Source organism: Chanodichthys erythropterus, chromosome 5 (genome assembly GCF_024489055.1).
Source record: "Chanodichthys erythropterus isolate Z2021 chromosome 5, ASM2448905v1, whole genome shotgun sequence".
In the NCBI taxonomy this organism is placed as follows: domain Eukaryota; kingdom Metazoa; phylum Chordata; class Actinopteri; order Cypriniformes; family Xenocyprididae; genus Chanodichthys; species Chanodichthys erythropterus.
In genome coordinates, this window is record NC_090225.1 from 24,855,813 (window position 1) to 24,870,931 (window position 15,119).

The 15,119-nt window shown below is 35.6% G+C and overlaps 1 protein-coding gene across 1 annotated transcript in view; it reads left to right on the forward strand.

The window, feature by feature from the left end:
• The window catches only part of LOC137020177 (CUB and sushi domain-containing protein 1-like), a 245,575-nt gene that overhangs the window by 10,544 nt on the left and 219,912 nt on the right, over positions 1-15,119 (forward strand). Inside the window, 2 exon segments of the mRNA XM_067385422.1 lie at positions 6,949-7,061; positions 9,578-9,655. Of these exon segments, the coding sequence (XP_067241523.1) occupies positions 6,949-7,061; positions 9,578-9,655 (191 nt within the window).

Sequence of the window (15,119 nt, forward strand, 5' to 3'; positions counted from 1 at the left end):
ATGCCTAAAGTAAGTCTCACTGTTTTTTTGAAAGAATCATAGAAAGGGTTTTAAAAGAACATGCACACTGAATCTGCAATTCATAGGATTCCTTTTTAAATTCCCTCCCCTCTGCCAGTGCTGCTCGTGGTGTTGTCTGTGGACTTCATTTTCAGCAGTTATTGCCAGCAGTCATCAAAGTGGGCCTGCTCTCTTGACCTCTCTGACTCTGTTGCCAGAGCTTGAATAAATTTGGCTACAACTTGTGAATAAAATAAAGGCCATTCTCTTTGAAGACCTTAGATCTCTTCAGCTGCTCAACATAATCTTTATTTATGACTTCCCTAAACCCAGCATCATAATTTATCAGGCTGTCATCTAGTTTATATAATAATAATACATGTAATTAATATATTATTTCTATGATAATCCAATATCATATTCCTTGGACTGTTGTTTCTGTTTGTTTTAGGAATTTCCCTTGAAAAATGCCACATTTTTTATTTATTTTTACAATTTTACAAATTTCTACAGTTGCAACCACCAAACAAAAAGGGGTTTACAGCATAAAAAAAGTTATGTAAACAGCCTAACTGTATTCTGTAATTCTTTAGAAATTCATGCACTGTTGCTGGGACCAAAAAGTGGCCCTGGACTTTCTGGCACACAGCAGCCCATCACCCAGTCCGCATCACACCACACTATAACACACCGGCTCATTATGTGCAGAGCAATTTTTAAAAATATAAAAAATAATATAAATTAAATATAAATTATATTTTATAGTGCTTATCTTTACAGTTATGAATGACTGGCAAACTACTTTACATAAAAATTAGTCTTTCCTGGTGTACATGGCAAATGGAATAAAGCAATAAGCCCCTTGAAGCCGTGGTTTACAGTGAATTTATAACAGCCAAGGGGCGTTGTTAGTCCCAGACCAAGAACAGCAACAGAAGTTACATTTATTACGCCATTAGATGGCGGCACGGAGTCACTCAGTCGCAAAGACTTTTATATTGAAACTTGTTGTGAACAAGGAACAAGACACAAATGACAAGTGCTTTGACCAGCACTGTCAGCAGCATATGGGAATACCCATTAAATTTTAAAAGGACAAGATCGCAGCGGACATTCAAACAGATTTTTTATTATGAACGTAGGACTGACTAGTTTCCAAACTGGGGTACGTGTCCCCTTGGGGGTCCATGAGGTGACAGAGGGGGTACGCAAACAAAATGCTGAATTTTACCGTTCATTTAATTCTTCCGTACCTTAAAAATAACATTAAAACGATCATGTATTTTCTAACAGGCACAATGCCACATGACATCCAATCAAAATACCACATCTTTTGCGGCCAAATCTGACAGCGTCCATTTCCACAAAAGCAGTGCGCATATGGGTGCATAAAGTTTGCGTGCAGAGTCTGCTGCCTGAGCAAATCGCACAACATTACTTCCATTCTGTATCTTACTAGCATGAAGAACAATAGCCTGGCACAAAACGTGCATAAATATCAATTTAAGATTCAAACTCTTGATACAAAACATAGCCTACCTTTTGTGAGTTCTTGTTTTTAATGTTGATAATATTATATGAGCAAGAATGCAAATCAAAATATCCACACAACAGTTCAAGAAACAAAAGGGTAATATTAAGTGTTATTCTTCACAGTATTGTCAGTATTTGCTCTATTTTGCAACAGCAGGATTTCAATGCAACGGTGTTTCGAGAACTAATCTGCAACTTTGAACAAATCGTTCGTGAAAGTCATGGTTCACTGATTCATTCATAAATACAGTTACTTGCTTCTTTGAATGAATGACTCGATGACTCACGCATCAAGACAGTGACTTACTGCCATCTATTGCCGGTTTTAGTATTTAAAAGAATCACTTTTCACGTTTTTAGCATTGCATATTTCTCTATTGAACATTTTTTTTTTTTATTTAAAACATTATTAATGTTGTAAAGGTATTCATAAAGATACAAAAAAAAAAATAAATAAAAATAATCCATTAGAAAGTCAATATAGGGGGCAAATTTTGTCCCTTAATGGAAAATTTACAGTCTAAGTGGAAGAGAGGGGGTACGCAGAAGGATGGTAAATGCCTCAGGGGATACTCTCTAAAAGTCACTCGATATCTCTCTCACAATACTCTTCTACATAATGCAGTAAGCTTTATTGAACAAAATCAATTGAGAACAAACATATGTTTACGTTGCTAAGAGTGGTTGAAATTTAGTAAGGCTAGTTGTTTTTGCCATATAGGCAAAAAGTTCCTTGTGTAAGTGTTCTTTAGGCTGCTGAATTTTGTTCATGCTATTTAGCTGCAATGAAATGTTTTGCAAAAAGACACAGGATAATATGTTTGATATCTAGGGCCTGGTTTCACAGTCAGGGTTTAGATTGAGCCAGGATTAGACCTTAGTTCAATTAGGACATTTTATGTAGCTTTTATAAACATGCCTTAGGAAAAAAAAAGAAAGGAAAAAAAAAAAAACATTACTGATGTGCATCTTGAAACAAGACAATGGCACTGACATATTTTAAGATATGTCAGTGCAAGTTGCTTTCAGTTAAAACAGCTCAAACATGCATTTTAGTCTGGGACTGTAGGCTTAAGCCTGGTCTGTGAAACCAGACGTAAATGTTTAACTTTTTTTTTTTTTTTTACCTTATTGGAATCAGAATTGCTAAAATTTGAACGATACTAAACCCTAATGAACACTCCCATTAAAGTTGAGTAGAAACTGTGTTAAGGTTTTAATAGTGTTCATAAATGTTTAAGATCAATCTCTTAATGGATCTTAATATTTTTTGGGACTAAACTTTTTCTCGATTAACATAGTATTTTGACACTTTTAATCTGTCAAATTTAATTTAATTCACTAACTGTTAATAATGTCAGAGAGTGATATAAAACAGTTCATTCTCACTTTTATATTTTTTTATTCCACATTTAGCTGTTGTCCTCCCAGTGTTTCAGCTCTTGTGTTATCTGCACAGATCTCTTCAAACAGACTTGGCTTATTTTGTCAGGTTTATTCTCCCTGTTGCCTGCCTCTTGTAAAGCACGCTCATTTTGCTTTCTGACTCCTTTGCCTCCTCAGCTCAACCTGGTTTTCATGCACTGTTGAACTCCACTTTCTTGAAAAGAAATGAGGGCTTCACACAGCAGCCTGCATCAATTGCAAGTCACTGTTATTTTGTGCCAGACAGGCTTTACCTCACTTACTGCATTCAGCGCCACCAAACACACTGTCAGCTCAATATTTTGAACATAGGCCTGCCTCTTGTTTGGAATCAGCTTATTTTGTTGATTTTATTTCCCCCCATAAAATTTACTTTATCTTTGGTAAACAGACAAACAAATACATCCATACATAAAGGTGCATCTAGCAAAAGCACCCCTAAATCAAAATAAAAAATATAAAAAATGATAAATTTTATTTGTTTGTTTGTGCTTTTTTTTTTTTTTTTAATCTTTATGCCTTCAGGAATTTTAATTGTATAATTGTATTTGGTTCTCAATAATGTGGTGCATATTTAAAAAAAATAAAATAAATAAAAATAAATAGTTGTTGCTTTATTATCATTAAATAAACAGTAAATAAACAAACAAACAATGGTCCTGAAAATGGGATTAATTTTCTTTCAAGAAATGTGACCTGGACGTGTTCTCGACAGGTTTAATGAGATTCACTCACATTCATACTACACAGAGAATATCTCAGACTTCTCTCAGATCTTAGTGCCAAAAACAAAATAGTCTCCTCATCAAGGAGATGAAGCTCTGATTTGGGATGGAATATTAAATTATACGCTAATGACTGTGCTGTAGCTGCCATCACTAATGCTTGTTAAGGATATGAATGATTATTGTCAAGACTGTGTAGCTTTTGATTGGATTTAGTTTCATCCTTGATTTGTGACCATTTCTCCTTCCTTTCGAATGTCGGATTTAATATTTCAGATAAATATTCTCTACACTCATTCAGTTTGAATGTTTGGCAAGCACCAGGACCAAATAATCTGAAAAACAAAGATAAAAGATAAAAAAAATATTGCTCCAGGACTGTAGCTGTCCATGACACCGGTGTTTCAAACCATTACCGTCACGGCTAAGGGCCCTTGCAGGAGAATTCAGTAAACTGAGCACACACATAACAGGGAACATAAAGTTTACACACCTTGAGTTTCACAAAGAGAAGGTGAAGTGAAGATTTAATAGGCACCTTGGAATGTTTTAAAAAAAGAACAAAAGAAAAGAATAGCAGCAGGTAAAGAACAGAAGGAATCCTAATGACATCAAAGCGTGTGTTGAGGAAAACAAGGAAAGATTGTTCGCTCTCACAATAAAGTTGGTATTAATAGATCTAGATTTTGTTTTACCAATAACTTCTTCAGGTCTTCTGCATATGTCAAAGAAGTAAAGAAGACCTTATGCGTCCAAGTCTCACAAAGGAAGTTGGCGGCTTGCTGCAATAATTTCCTTCACAATCTTGGTTATTTGTAGTAAGACAAGACTATTGTAATGTAGGGAGCGGGACAACGGAGTTGGAGATCCACGTGCAGGCTTTATTTACTGGAGAGTGTAGTTGTACAGGCAGTAGGTCAAACACCAGCAACAGTAACAACAGTAACAAGGCGGCAAGGCAAGAGACTAATCCAAAACACAGGCGATGGTCAAGGCAGGCAGCAAATGATCAAAAACAAGAAATCAGTCCAGGGTCAAAAAACACAGGCAAAGTAAGGCAAAACAAGGAAACCAGGAAAACAGGATAACATACAACTAAACAATACTCAGCAATGTGTGTGTGATAGAGTGCAGCTTATAAAGTGTCACTGATGGGAAACAGGTGTGAGCGTCTGATTAGTTCCTAGATGGGGAATTGTGGGAAATGGAGTCCATATAACCAAGTTGATTAACACAGACCCAGGGCACATGTAACAATTATATTGCTGTACTGTACAGACATGTTTACAATGGATTGATGCGACAATCTTATCGACCATCGTATTAGTGACAGTGAAAGTGATGTGGTATCCCATATAGAATCTGTGCTCTGCATTTCACCCATTCAAGTTCACACACACACAGCAGTGAGTATTGAACTCACACATACACTGTGAACACACACCCGGAACAGTGGGCAGCCATTTTTGCTGCTGTGCACGGGTAGCGATTGGGGGTTAGGTGCCCTGCTCAAGGCACCTCAGTTGTGGGCAATTTTTTTTTTTTTAAATTTACATTTGAATAAATGTTTTAATTTATGTTTGAACAAATGTTTAACTTTTATGTTTAATGTTTAATTTGTTCAACCTGTTAAGCAGTTGCAGTTATAATGTGAAAATTGTCCTGAAATCAGCATGAATAAAGACATGCAGAAACATATCAAGGTAACAAATTATTTTAAGGTGACGTACTTAGGGTTAGGGTTAACTAACCCTAAACCAAACCCTAACCCTAACTCTACAGTCAGTACATGTAGTTAATTATTATTACTCAGTACTTACCTGAGTAAGTACAATGTAACTACATCACCTTAATATCAAAATTAGCAATGTGGATAAAAAAGAAATTAGTTATTGGATTTTCAATTGTATTTACAGTATGTGTACTTAATTTGCACTTACCTAAGAAAATACTGGTTAATATAAGGTAACTACAGGGGTTAAGGTTAGGTTTAGGCGTAGGTTCAGGGTTAATACTCGTTATTACTTAGTTGTTGTACTTACTGTAATAAGGACATCGTATGGGCATGGGGAACAGGACTGTAAAATAAAGTGCTACCAGATTTGCTATATTCTTACTTTGAGTTGTAGATTCTAATTTAATTGGGCAGTATTGGGCAAAATCTTCTTCCTACTCTTCTTCTTCATTTCCACGGATCTGTGAACAGGGATAGTACTGATTTAGTACCATTTTTTGGTATCGTTATCATTTAAATATACCCTCAGTTTAGTCTTGTTAATCCTCTTGTTAGTTTCATTGGTTTCTGATTAGTTACACCTGTGTTTCATTTAGTTTCCTTGTTTGCTTCTGTGTATATATACTCTCCATCTTGTTCGTTTTTGGCGTTTCCTCACGCAATATCATGTCACGACTTCAAAACGCATCTGACCAGAGGGCCCGATTTGTAAACGAACGTACTTTGGACTTTCCGGCTCTACGCGTTTAGCTTTTTTTGGCCATAACCAAGCTTGCTCAGTAGCTCGGCCGATACGGAGTTGGACTTACGGCGAGGAGTCGACTCCCCCTGCCTGGGTACGAATCCCGTGAACGGTGACTGACGGCAAAAAAAAAAAAAAAAAGAGCTCAAAGAGAGATCTAAATGAGCTGAAAAACGGACGCTTCTTACGTCACGTTTGCTTTTTGTTAACACTATCGGGTAGGTTTAGGCGTAGTGTCGGTGGGAAGTTATTTTAAAACGCAATGGAGCGCAAATGTCAAATCGAGAACCGCGACGATTCGTCTAAAAAGCAACGTCATAAAAACGTACCGCATTCACCCTATTATCTGCTCCGAAAAAAAAAAAAAAAAAAAAGAACACGCTTTTGGCGCTACTCAGTAGACATTTCACAGAGACATTTCATTTCACCCCTTTTGCGGCATTAACCCCGCATTGTGGTGCCAAATTTGTACAGAGAAAAAAGATATGTTGTTAGAATGTTACATCTAGATGCTTAGCAACAGACAACCAGTCGGGTACTGGATGGATTGATGGATTGACACGTGACAAATAATAGGGAGTGTTAAAATAATTACATTTGAAAGTGAAATTACTTCCATGTTTTTTTTAATTATTATTATTATTATTTTTGCAACCCATACATGTCCAAAACCGTGTTCTTTCTTATTTAGTTCATGTAATCTTGTAATGTAAAATTTTTCAGCTGATTGTATATTTGATTGTCAACATCTATTTGTTTTATGAATTGAGAATCTTGTTTCTTTTCAGGCTGACTGGAATGAATTTGCCATCCCCTGTCATCAGTAGCAAGAATTGGCTGCGGCTTCACTTTACATCTGATAGCAACCATCGGAGGAAAGGATTTAGTGCCCAATATCAAGGTAAGGGGTCACCGTGTGTAGGACATTGGAAGAGAGGAGCGCATTATTGGCAGATGTGGGACTGTTGGCAATGAAAGACAGCACATCCCTTGGTGTGTTCTGCTGTAGTTAAAAATGACATCTTGGCTTGTCTGTGACTCAATAAGCAGACACATTGTCGGATTACAGGTCCCACCGAACACCCCCCTCCAACCCCAAGCATTTAAATTGGGAAATCAGTCATAACCGTAGTGAGGGAATTCATGTTCCTAACATGAATAACACAAGATGAGGCCCTTTTAAATCATTTTCATGATATGCGTTTATGATTGTGTTTTCTATCTGCATAATAAGCGAGGGATGCTGTGAAGCTCAGGGGAAGCTCAGGGGATTTGTTGAATTTGTTACATTTTAGAGCACTGTACATAAATGTACAAAAAAAATTATATGCACTGTTGAAATACTGCAATTTGTGTAGGCTACAAATTATCTGCATACTTACAATGGATTGATGCAATAAAAAATGGTCACAATCTTAGTGCTTGAATAGGTGAGAATGGGGATGGTTGTAACGCTGTCAGTTTAACCGCTTAGAAAGTACCTGCAGAGATGAAATCACTATTGTACATGAGCACCATCTTCCAGAGCTGACAGTAAAACAAAATAACATAAATAAAACTTCTTATATAAATGTAAACGGTAAGAAACAGGTAAGATTTCTGCACCCCACAAAATAAAAAAATAAATCATGGCATAGATTAACTATTTGCATCTATTTGATTTATTTAGTAACTTTTTACATATATTATTTATTATATTTAAATAATGCATTTATGCAAAGAAGAATCAGCATAAATCTGTTTATTGTGAAAACTTACCTGTTTCTTTCCTGTTTCATTTACATACTGTATGTATGACAAATATACATCACATTTTATTATTTTGTTTTGGTTAAATCTGTATAATCTAAAAGGATTGAAGTTTGACATGCAGTTCAAGTAAATTAAGGCCTTTTTTATGTATCACAACTGTCCAGATGAGCAGGGTTGTGGCACTACTTTGCAAAGTACTACCTGACACACGCATATATACACAGTACTTTCATGTGTGTTTATAGTACTAACCATATGTGTTTATATGATTTAGGGATAAGTAATAGATAAAAAAAAAAATAATAAATAATAAAAAAAAACAGCTGACAGCTGGACTTCAGTTACAGATGGTGAAACAAAATATGCATCCATTATTCCCTTTATTTCCCTTTATTATTCCCATTATTCTCCATAATTCTGTGTTGATTTGAGGGCATATAAGGGTGATTTTCCAGGAATACATTTATACTATAGGGATGATTTCTCAAAACAACTAATCATTATTTTGCCCTAATGATTTCTTGTTTAGTGTATCATATTTAATAAAAGGAGAAAAAAAAAAAAAAAATCTTTGCAATTGTATTAGAGCCCACTGATGGGGGGATGTCATACAGAGAGAAAATTATGCAAAGTGAATTTATTTCATGATTCCCGGGTCATAATTGGCATCCTACAAGACATAATTACAGAACTGAATTCAGAATTGCTTTGAAATCTACTGTAAATCGTTCCAGATGATAAAAATATCGATAGCACATCTGCATGCCAGAATGATAATTGTGTCATGGGTAACAAAGTGCGCCCTTCATTTAACCCTTAAACGCATACCTTGGTCTTTACCCTGACGTCATTCACCTTCGTTCGTTTTTTATCTAAATATTAAGCCTCTTAGTATTCCTCAAACGTTTTGTTATATATAACAAGAAATTAAAATAAAATGATAAAAGAATGTCTGCTTTCTAACTATTATTATTATTATTATTATTATTATTATTATTATATACAGTGGCTTTTCCTTGTTTTTTAGTGATATTTAGCACCAGTGTATCAGGAAATGAAGATTTTGTTCTCTTCGACTGGATGGAAACGCTGCTTTATTCGTGAATGTTTTATGCAATATTCCAATTTTGCGCATAAATTAAATTCGCGACTTTGGATGTAAACATAGCTAGCGATCAAAATATTGATTTTGAAGACATTGAAAATGATGTTGAGATGGTAAGTATGAGCCAGATGCTGAATGTACTGGGAAAGTAAACTCTGACGATGATAGTGATGATAGTAAAATCTGGTCAAATTGAAGTTCCAAAAGGTAATGAAATATGCTTTATTTTATTCTTTTGTTACTGTTATTAAAATATCAGTTTTATACTATTGTGGCAGTTAGAGATCCATCCATGTTAGATATAGATCCGGGTCACTAAAGACATGAATATGTAATAATGATTGGCAAAACATTAAGATCTGTCATCCCCCTGCTAATTAAGAAAATACCTCTGCCCATCAGAATGGTCTCATTTTATTGGCCCATCCAAGACTAATTATAGAGGGTCGCTTGTATTCAATGAGGTTTTGGCACTCTTGAGCACTTGACAGGGTTTGTTATCTGCATAAATGGATTGTGTTTCCTATTTTACACACTTCAACTCTGCCCTCTCTCAACAGTGAAGAAGGCCATCGAGCTGAAATCCAGAGGGGTGAAAATGCTTCCGAGCAAGGATACAAGTCACAAAAATGCAGTCTGTAAGTACACTTCATGTCAGTTCAACAAAGCACCTAATAAGCTGGACTTAATAAGCTTCTTTTACTGTGGGCCATGAAGTCTCACTATAGATAAAACATGAGGTAAAATGTGGAAACTATGTTCTTCCTCATCTTGACTCATGTGAGACACATCTGCTGGTTAACATTTCTACTGTAGGGAGCTACCCCTCCCTAGCGCAGACTTTATTGCACGGCTCTCTGGAATACTTGAAATTTGATATTCAGCAGTGTTTTGATCTGCCTGCATTGACACTATTGTATGCGAACTGAACTGAGCTGGATGATGACATCACTGTACTCCAGTGCCGATAAAATAACTAAATTAATAACTATTGATTCTTACATCGGAATTAATCAGTACTGAATTTACTTTAGATGGATACTGACACCATTTTCTTTAAGAGCTGCTGTGCAGCCAAAATTATATACCAGTTATCACTGCTTTGACACAATCTGCATTGTAAAAAGCGCTATATAAATAAAGGTGACTTGACTTGACTTGACTACTTGACTCTGATTGGTCAATCACAGCATTATTCTTTCAAAAAAACTTTGTATAATCCCTAACTGTGTAATTGTCAGATTTCCTACATAACTATGCTTTTTTCACATTGCTTTTATACAATTTTTTGGCAGGCACAATGGTGGTAGTTCACGGATCACTTCTTGGTGGGTTCAAACCTACAACCATTAATTTACCAACCTCTATATCATTAACCACCACAGCACACTTTTTTTTTAAATCGAAAAATACAATTTAATCATTTTGGCTGATATGTGTAAAGCACAGCGGTGCTCGTGATAAGTATATAATCTATATATTATTCATTTATGAATAGAATGGAAGCATGAATTAAATAAAGCTAAATTGTTCCATTCTGTATTCTTCTCAGTCATTATTGTGGCCTTGCTTGTTTTCATTATGAGCTTAATAAAGATGCCCTTGATGATATTCTTAATAGGATTGAGGAAGCTATGCAACATTATGCTGTATGGATGATTTCGCCTGTTCTGTGCTTCGTTGAACATGTTCTGTGGCAATTAGCATTACAAAAGCTGCTGACTCTGTGAAGTACACCACTTCAGTTGAGCTTCTACAAAATTTACACAGTGTGTGCATGATGACAATAGCTTGTTTATGGACATTCAGTCAGTCAGTATATACAACAGGAGAAAGGTTGCCTAGGGTTTTCATGACAAACAGCCCAGTTCACTTAGAGCAGATGAAGAGATTTTACTAAAATGAACCGCACAGTCATTTTAGTTACTTGCATGGATATGGCTTTTAAAATGAATCATATGGCATACAATGTAAATGCAATGTCATCGTTTTATAGTATACAGTAAGTATTACATAGCAAGACTAGGGGCATAAAAACTCTGGTCAACTTTGCAGCTTATTCTGACCAAGAACAGCTCACTTAACATCAGCCAATTGGAAATGTTGATTTCAGCCCTTTCCATTTTCTAACATTTTATTAGAAGTTAAATAATACAAATATACTGAATATGTTTTCTTTTAAAGTTAATGAACTACTCATCCAATAAAGCATTGCAAATAACAATCAAATCATAAACTATGGTTCAATGCAAAACTATTGACTATATACTGTATAACATATTTATATTTGACTTTTATTGCAAAATATTCAGGTATATTTACACATATATTAGTTTTTTGAGACTCTAGGGACCTAATTGCATTTATAGTTCTTCCATATTTGGCTATTAAATACATTTGTTTAAAAGTTGAAATCATACTGAATTAATACAGAAGCACATATCATTCCTTAATCTCAAAGCTCATGACAAATCTGTCTTAAAATGTTTACACATTATTGCTAAAAATTGCTAAATTTCTCTGAAGAAAATGAATGTGATTTTCAGGCTATAAGTTAGCGAAGTGCCTTACGGCACCTTTAAGAGCAGCCCTTAGATCTTTAATTGGGATAAAAGTACACTTGGCATTTATGTATTAAACGTTTACATGTGCATTATAACAAAGTCTTTGACACATATTGAGGTGATCGCAGGGCACTACTGTAGGAAAATAAATGCCCAAGAAAAAGATCAGAAAAAAACGGACACCCTCTTTGATCAGAGAGAATAACATTGGAGACTGATATCAACAATCAGAAGAGATGACATTTGAAGACCACATCAAAAAGAAGGACATGACAGGTGATCAAAAAGCCCAATCCACAAGTGAAAAAGCTTGGACTGCTCTCTCTCTCTCTCTCTCTCTCTCTCTCTCTCACACACTCTCACACACTCTCACACACTCACACACACGCACACACACACACACACACACACACACACACACACACACACACACACACACACACACACACACACACACACACACACACACACACACACACACACACACACACACACACACACACACACACACACACACAAACACATCACTTGCAAATGCATTGACCTTACCCAGTGTCCCTTTTAAGAAAAGTCTGTTCACTCGGCTGCCATATTTGCAATGCCTCCTGGCAGCTATTTCTGGCATCCAAGACCAGGTCCTATCTAACTAAATGGGGGATCCTGAAATCTCAAAACCTCTTGCTGCAAACCAGCAACAAAATCTGACATGAACTGTCCCATAAACATTGTTTCTTATGCTCAAATAGTGTTGAGAAGTGTATTTTTCAGGCTAGACCCACCAATGCACATGTTGCATGTATTATAACAATCATTTAATCAATCAATGCTCATTGATGGTCTATGGACATATGTGTGTAGACATAATTATAATTTCTATCTGCCCTAAACTAATAATTACAGACAAAACAACAAAAAAAAACATACTGTTCTGCTCTTGTATCTAGGTTACTTGTTACTAAGTGTCTCAGACATAATTTATTCATCAAAAGTTTTTTTGTAGATTGTGTGTGTAATGTGCATCAGTTGATTGTTGAACGGACTATGGATGTACCAGCTGAGGCTGAGACTAAGATCAAGCAGACCTTTTAATTATAAAATGTTTTTCTCAACACAGTTCCTATAATGAAACTACTGAAGCACTTAATATTAAGTAACAGTATTAAGCCTTATTAATGTTATACTTCACTAGCCTAAAGAATGTGCAGTCATAAGTCTGATTCAATGTGTTAACTTTGTTCTTGCCAGTGTATTCCTATTTATAAGATTATAGTTTGGTATGGCAATCCCTAATATTTTATATGAAAAGATTTAATTTATTGATGTTGCATCAAGGAGATATAAGAATAGTCTTATATTACTGACAGTCTTATATTACTGACCACATTTAGCTCTGGTTAGCATGTCATTCAGTTGTGTTAGATTATTTGCATATATACATTTATGTACTCTCTCTCTCTCTCTCTCTCTCTCTCTCTCTCTCTCTCTCTCTCTCTATATATATATATATATATATATATATATATATATATAGAGAGAGAGAGAGAGAGAGAGAGAGAGAGAGAGAGAGAGAGAGAGAGAGAGTCAAAAATATGCTCATTGCTACACCTGAAGTGAAGTCATCCGTGAACTCACCTAATGTGATTTTGGCCAGTAAATGAACTCAGAGTGATGTCAGAAAGTGAGGCTGTGTGAACACAAACTCACTGTGGCTTAGGAGGAACAAGAGAGCGGGGAGGGAGGAAACATGGGACATGGTTTGACCTTTCTTTGCTTTTTATGGGAAATAGCTCTGAGCATACCATCACTAAATCCCCTGTCAGCTCTATAGAAATAGATATTCCACCTCTGAAAGGAATCTTCACTGGCATTCTGATGAGCATTGTGCACTCTGGGGTTTAATGAGAACGTGCAATACAGCATTTATTTTTATTTGTTTTTTTGTTGTTTTTTTCCCATCAACAATTGGCTAGCGTTAGAGTTTATGATCACACGCTTATTCGCTCAAGTGCTTTTAAATCATTAGAGTGCAATAAGATGCAAAAGAGAACGCAATGCAGTACTGGGGCAGTGTCTGTGAAGCGGCTCTCTGTGCGCACAAACTCACACATGAGTTCTCTTTTGCATCTTATCATGCTTGAACAGACAAAAACAGCACTTGCGTGTGCTACAAGGACAATGACAACACAAGAGGCATCATTTTCTAAATATAGTTGAAACACAATTCCATTTTTTCTTGTGATAAACAGCCACATGCCGAGAAGCAAGAACAATATCTGCTGTATGTCATCCATTGTTGTTTACCGTGTCGCATTCTTCTTCGTGCGAGAATTACATTGATCGCTACCTCTCGGCATACACTATGTCTATCAAGTAAGGGTACTGTTGGTGGTGGAAACGCAAGCCGGATCAGAGTTTACCATCCTGAATCGTACTGCACTGTACTGCTCGGTGGAAACGAGCCATTAGACAACTCTGAATTCTGATTTTCTGCCACCTCCTACTTGGAAATAACATCTGTAGTGGACACAAATCAAAATCGGACACATCTGAGTGCGTGTGTGTGGTGGGGCCATTAAAAATTTGGCAGGCCCGTCTGGGTCAGTAGAAAAAGTCCTTAGCGTTGAACCCTGCTATATTAAAGACACAGCTAATTGTTTTATGTTCCCTTAAATTAAAAGGTATAATATTTTTAAAGCCTATTAAATGATGGCTCTCAATTATACTTCAGTGATGAATGGCTTCAATTAGTGGCAAAAATTGAGAAAAAATCTATTTAAGGGGCCATTTACACAGCACCATTTTCAACTAAAAACTGAAAACTTTTTATGTGTTTTGTCCAATTACATGACAACGGCATTTTGGGGGCCTGAAAATGCTTCTCTATGTGTAAACTACAAAAACACAAATTTGTGAAAATGGTGATGTCATGCACATGCATATTACGGTGTTCAGTCACATAGTGAATCTTTACAAAGTGACACTGGCCTGGGATGTATAAAAGAGAAAAACTTTTTTTTCTGTTTTTAGTACATCATTGTTGTGTAAATGGAACCCTAATAGAGACATTAGTGTCAGTATTACTATCAGTGATACTGACCTTTATTCATAGTACTTAGTAAAACGATGTAATTAAACAAATATTTAAAACAAACCATCTTTATATAGTTTCTACATTAATTTGGAGATTAAATTATTGAAGATTATTGGAGATTTAATTATCATAATATAAAAATATATTAAATAATTTTAGGTGTGATTAATTGCAATTATTTACAGAAAAATGTGTGATTAGTTCTTCTTTTTTTTAAATGGACTGACAGCACTAGAACATACAGTACCATTGCTTTTTAAATTTTAAAAAATTTTAAGCTACATTTGTGCCACATTTGAGCTACATTTGAGAATGAGAGTTTGGTGCTAATGTGTTTAATTGTCATAAAAATCATGGGACTTAAAAATGGGTTTTATTTGCTTTAAACACAATATCATTCCAATTTGTTTCTTTTGATTTTTGGGTGAAATTTGACCAGGATAACTT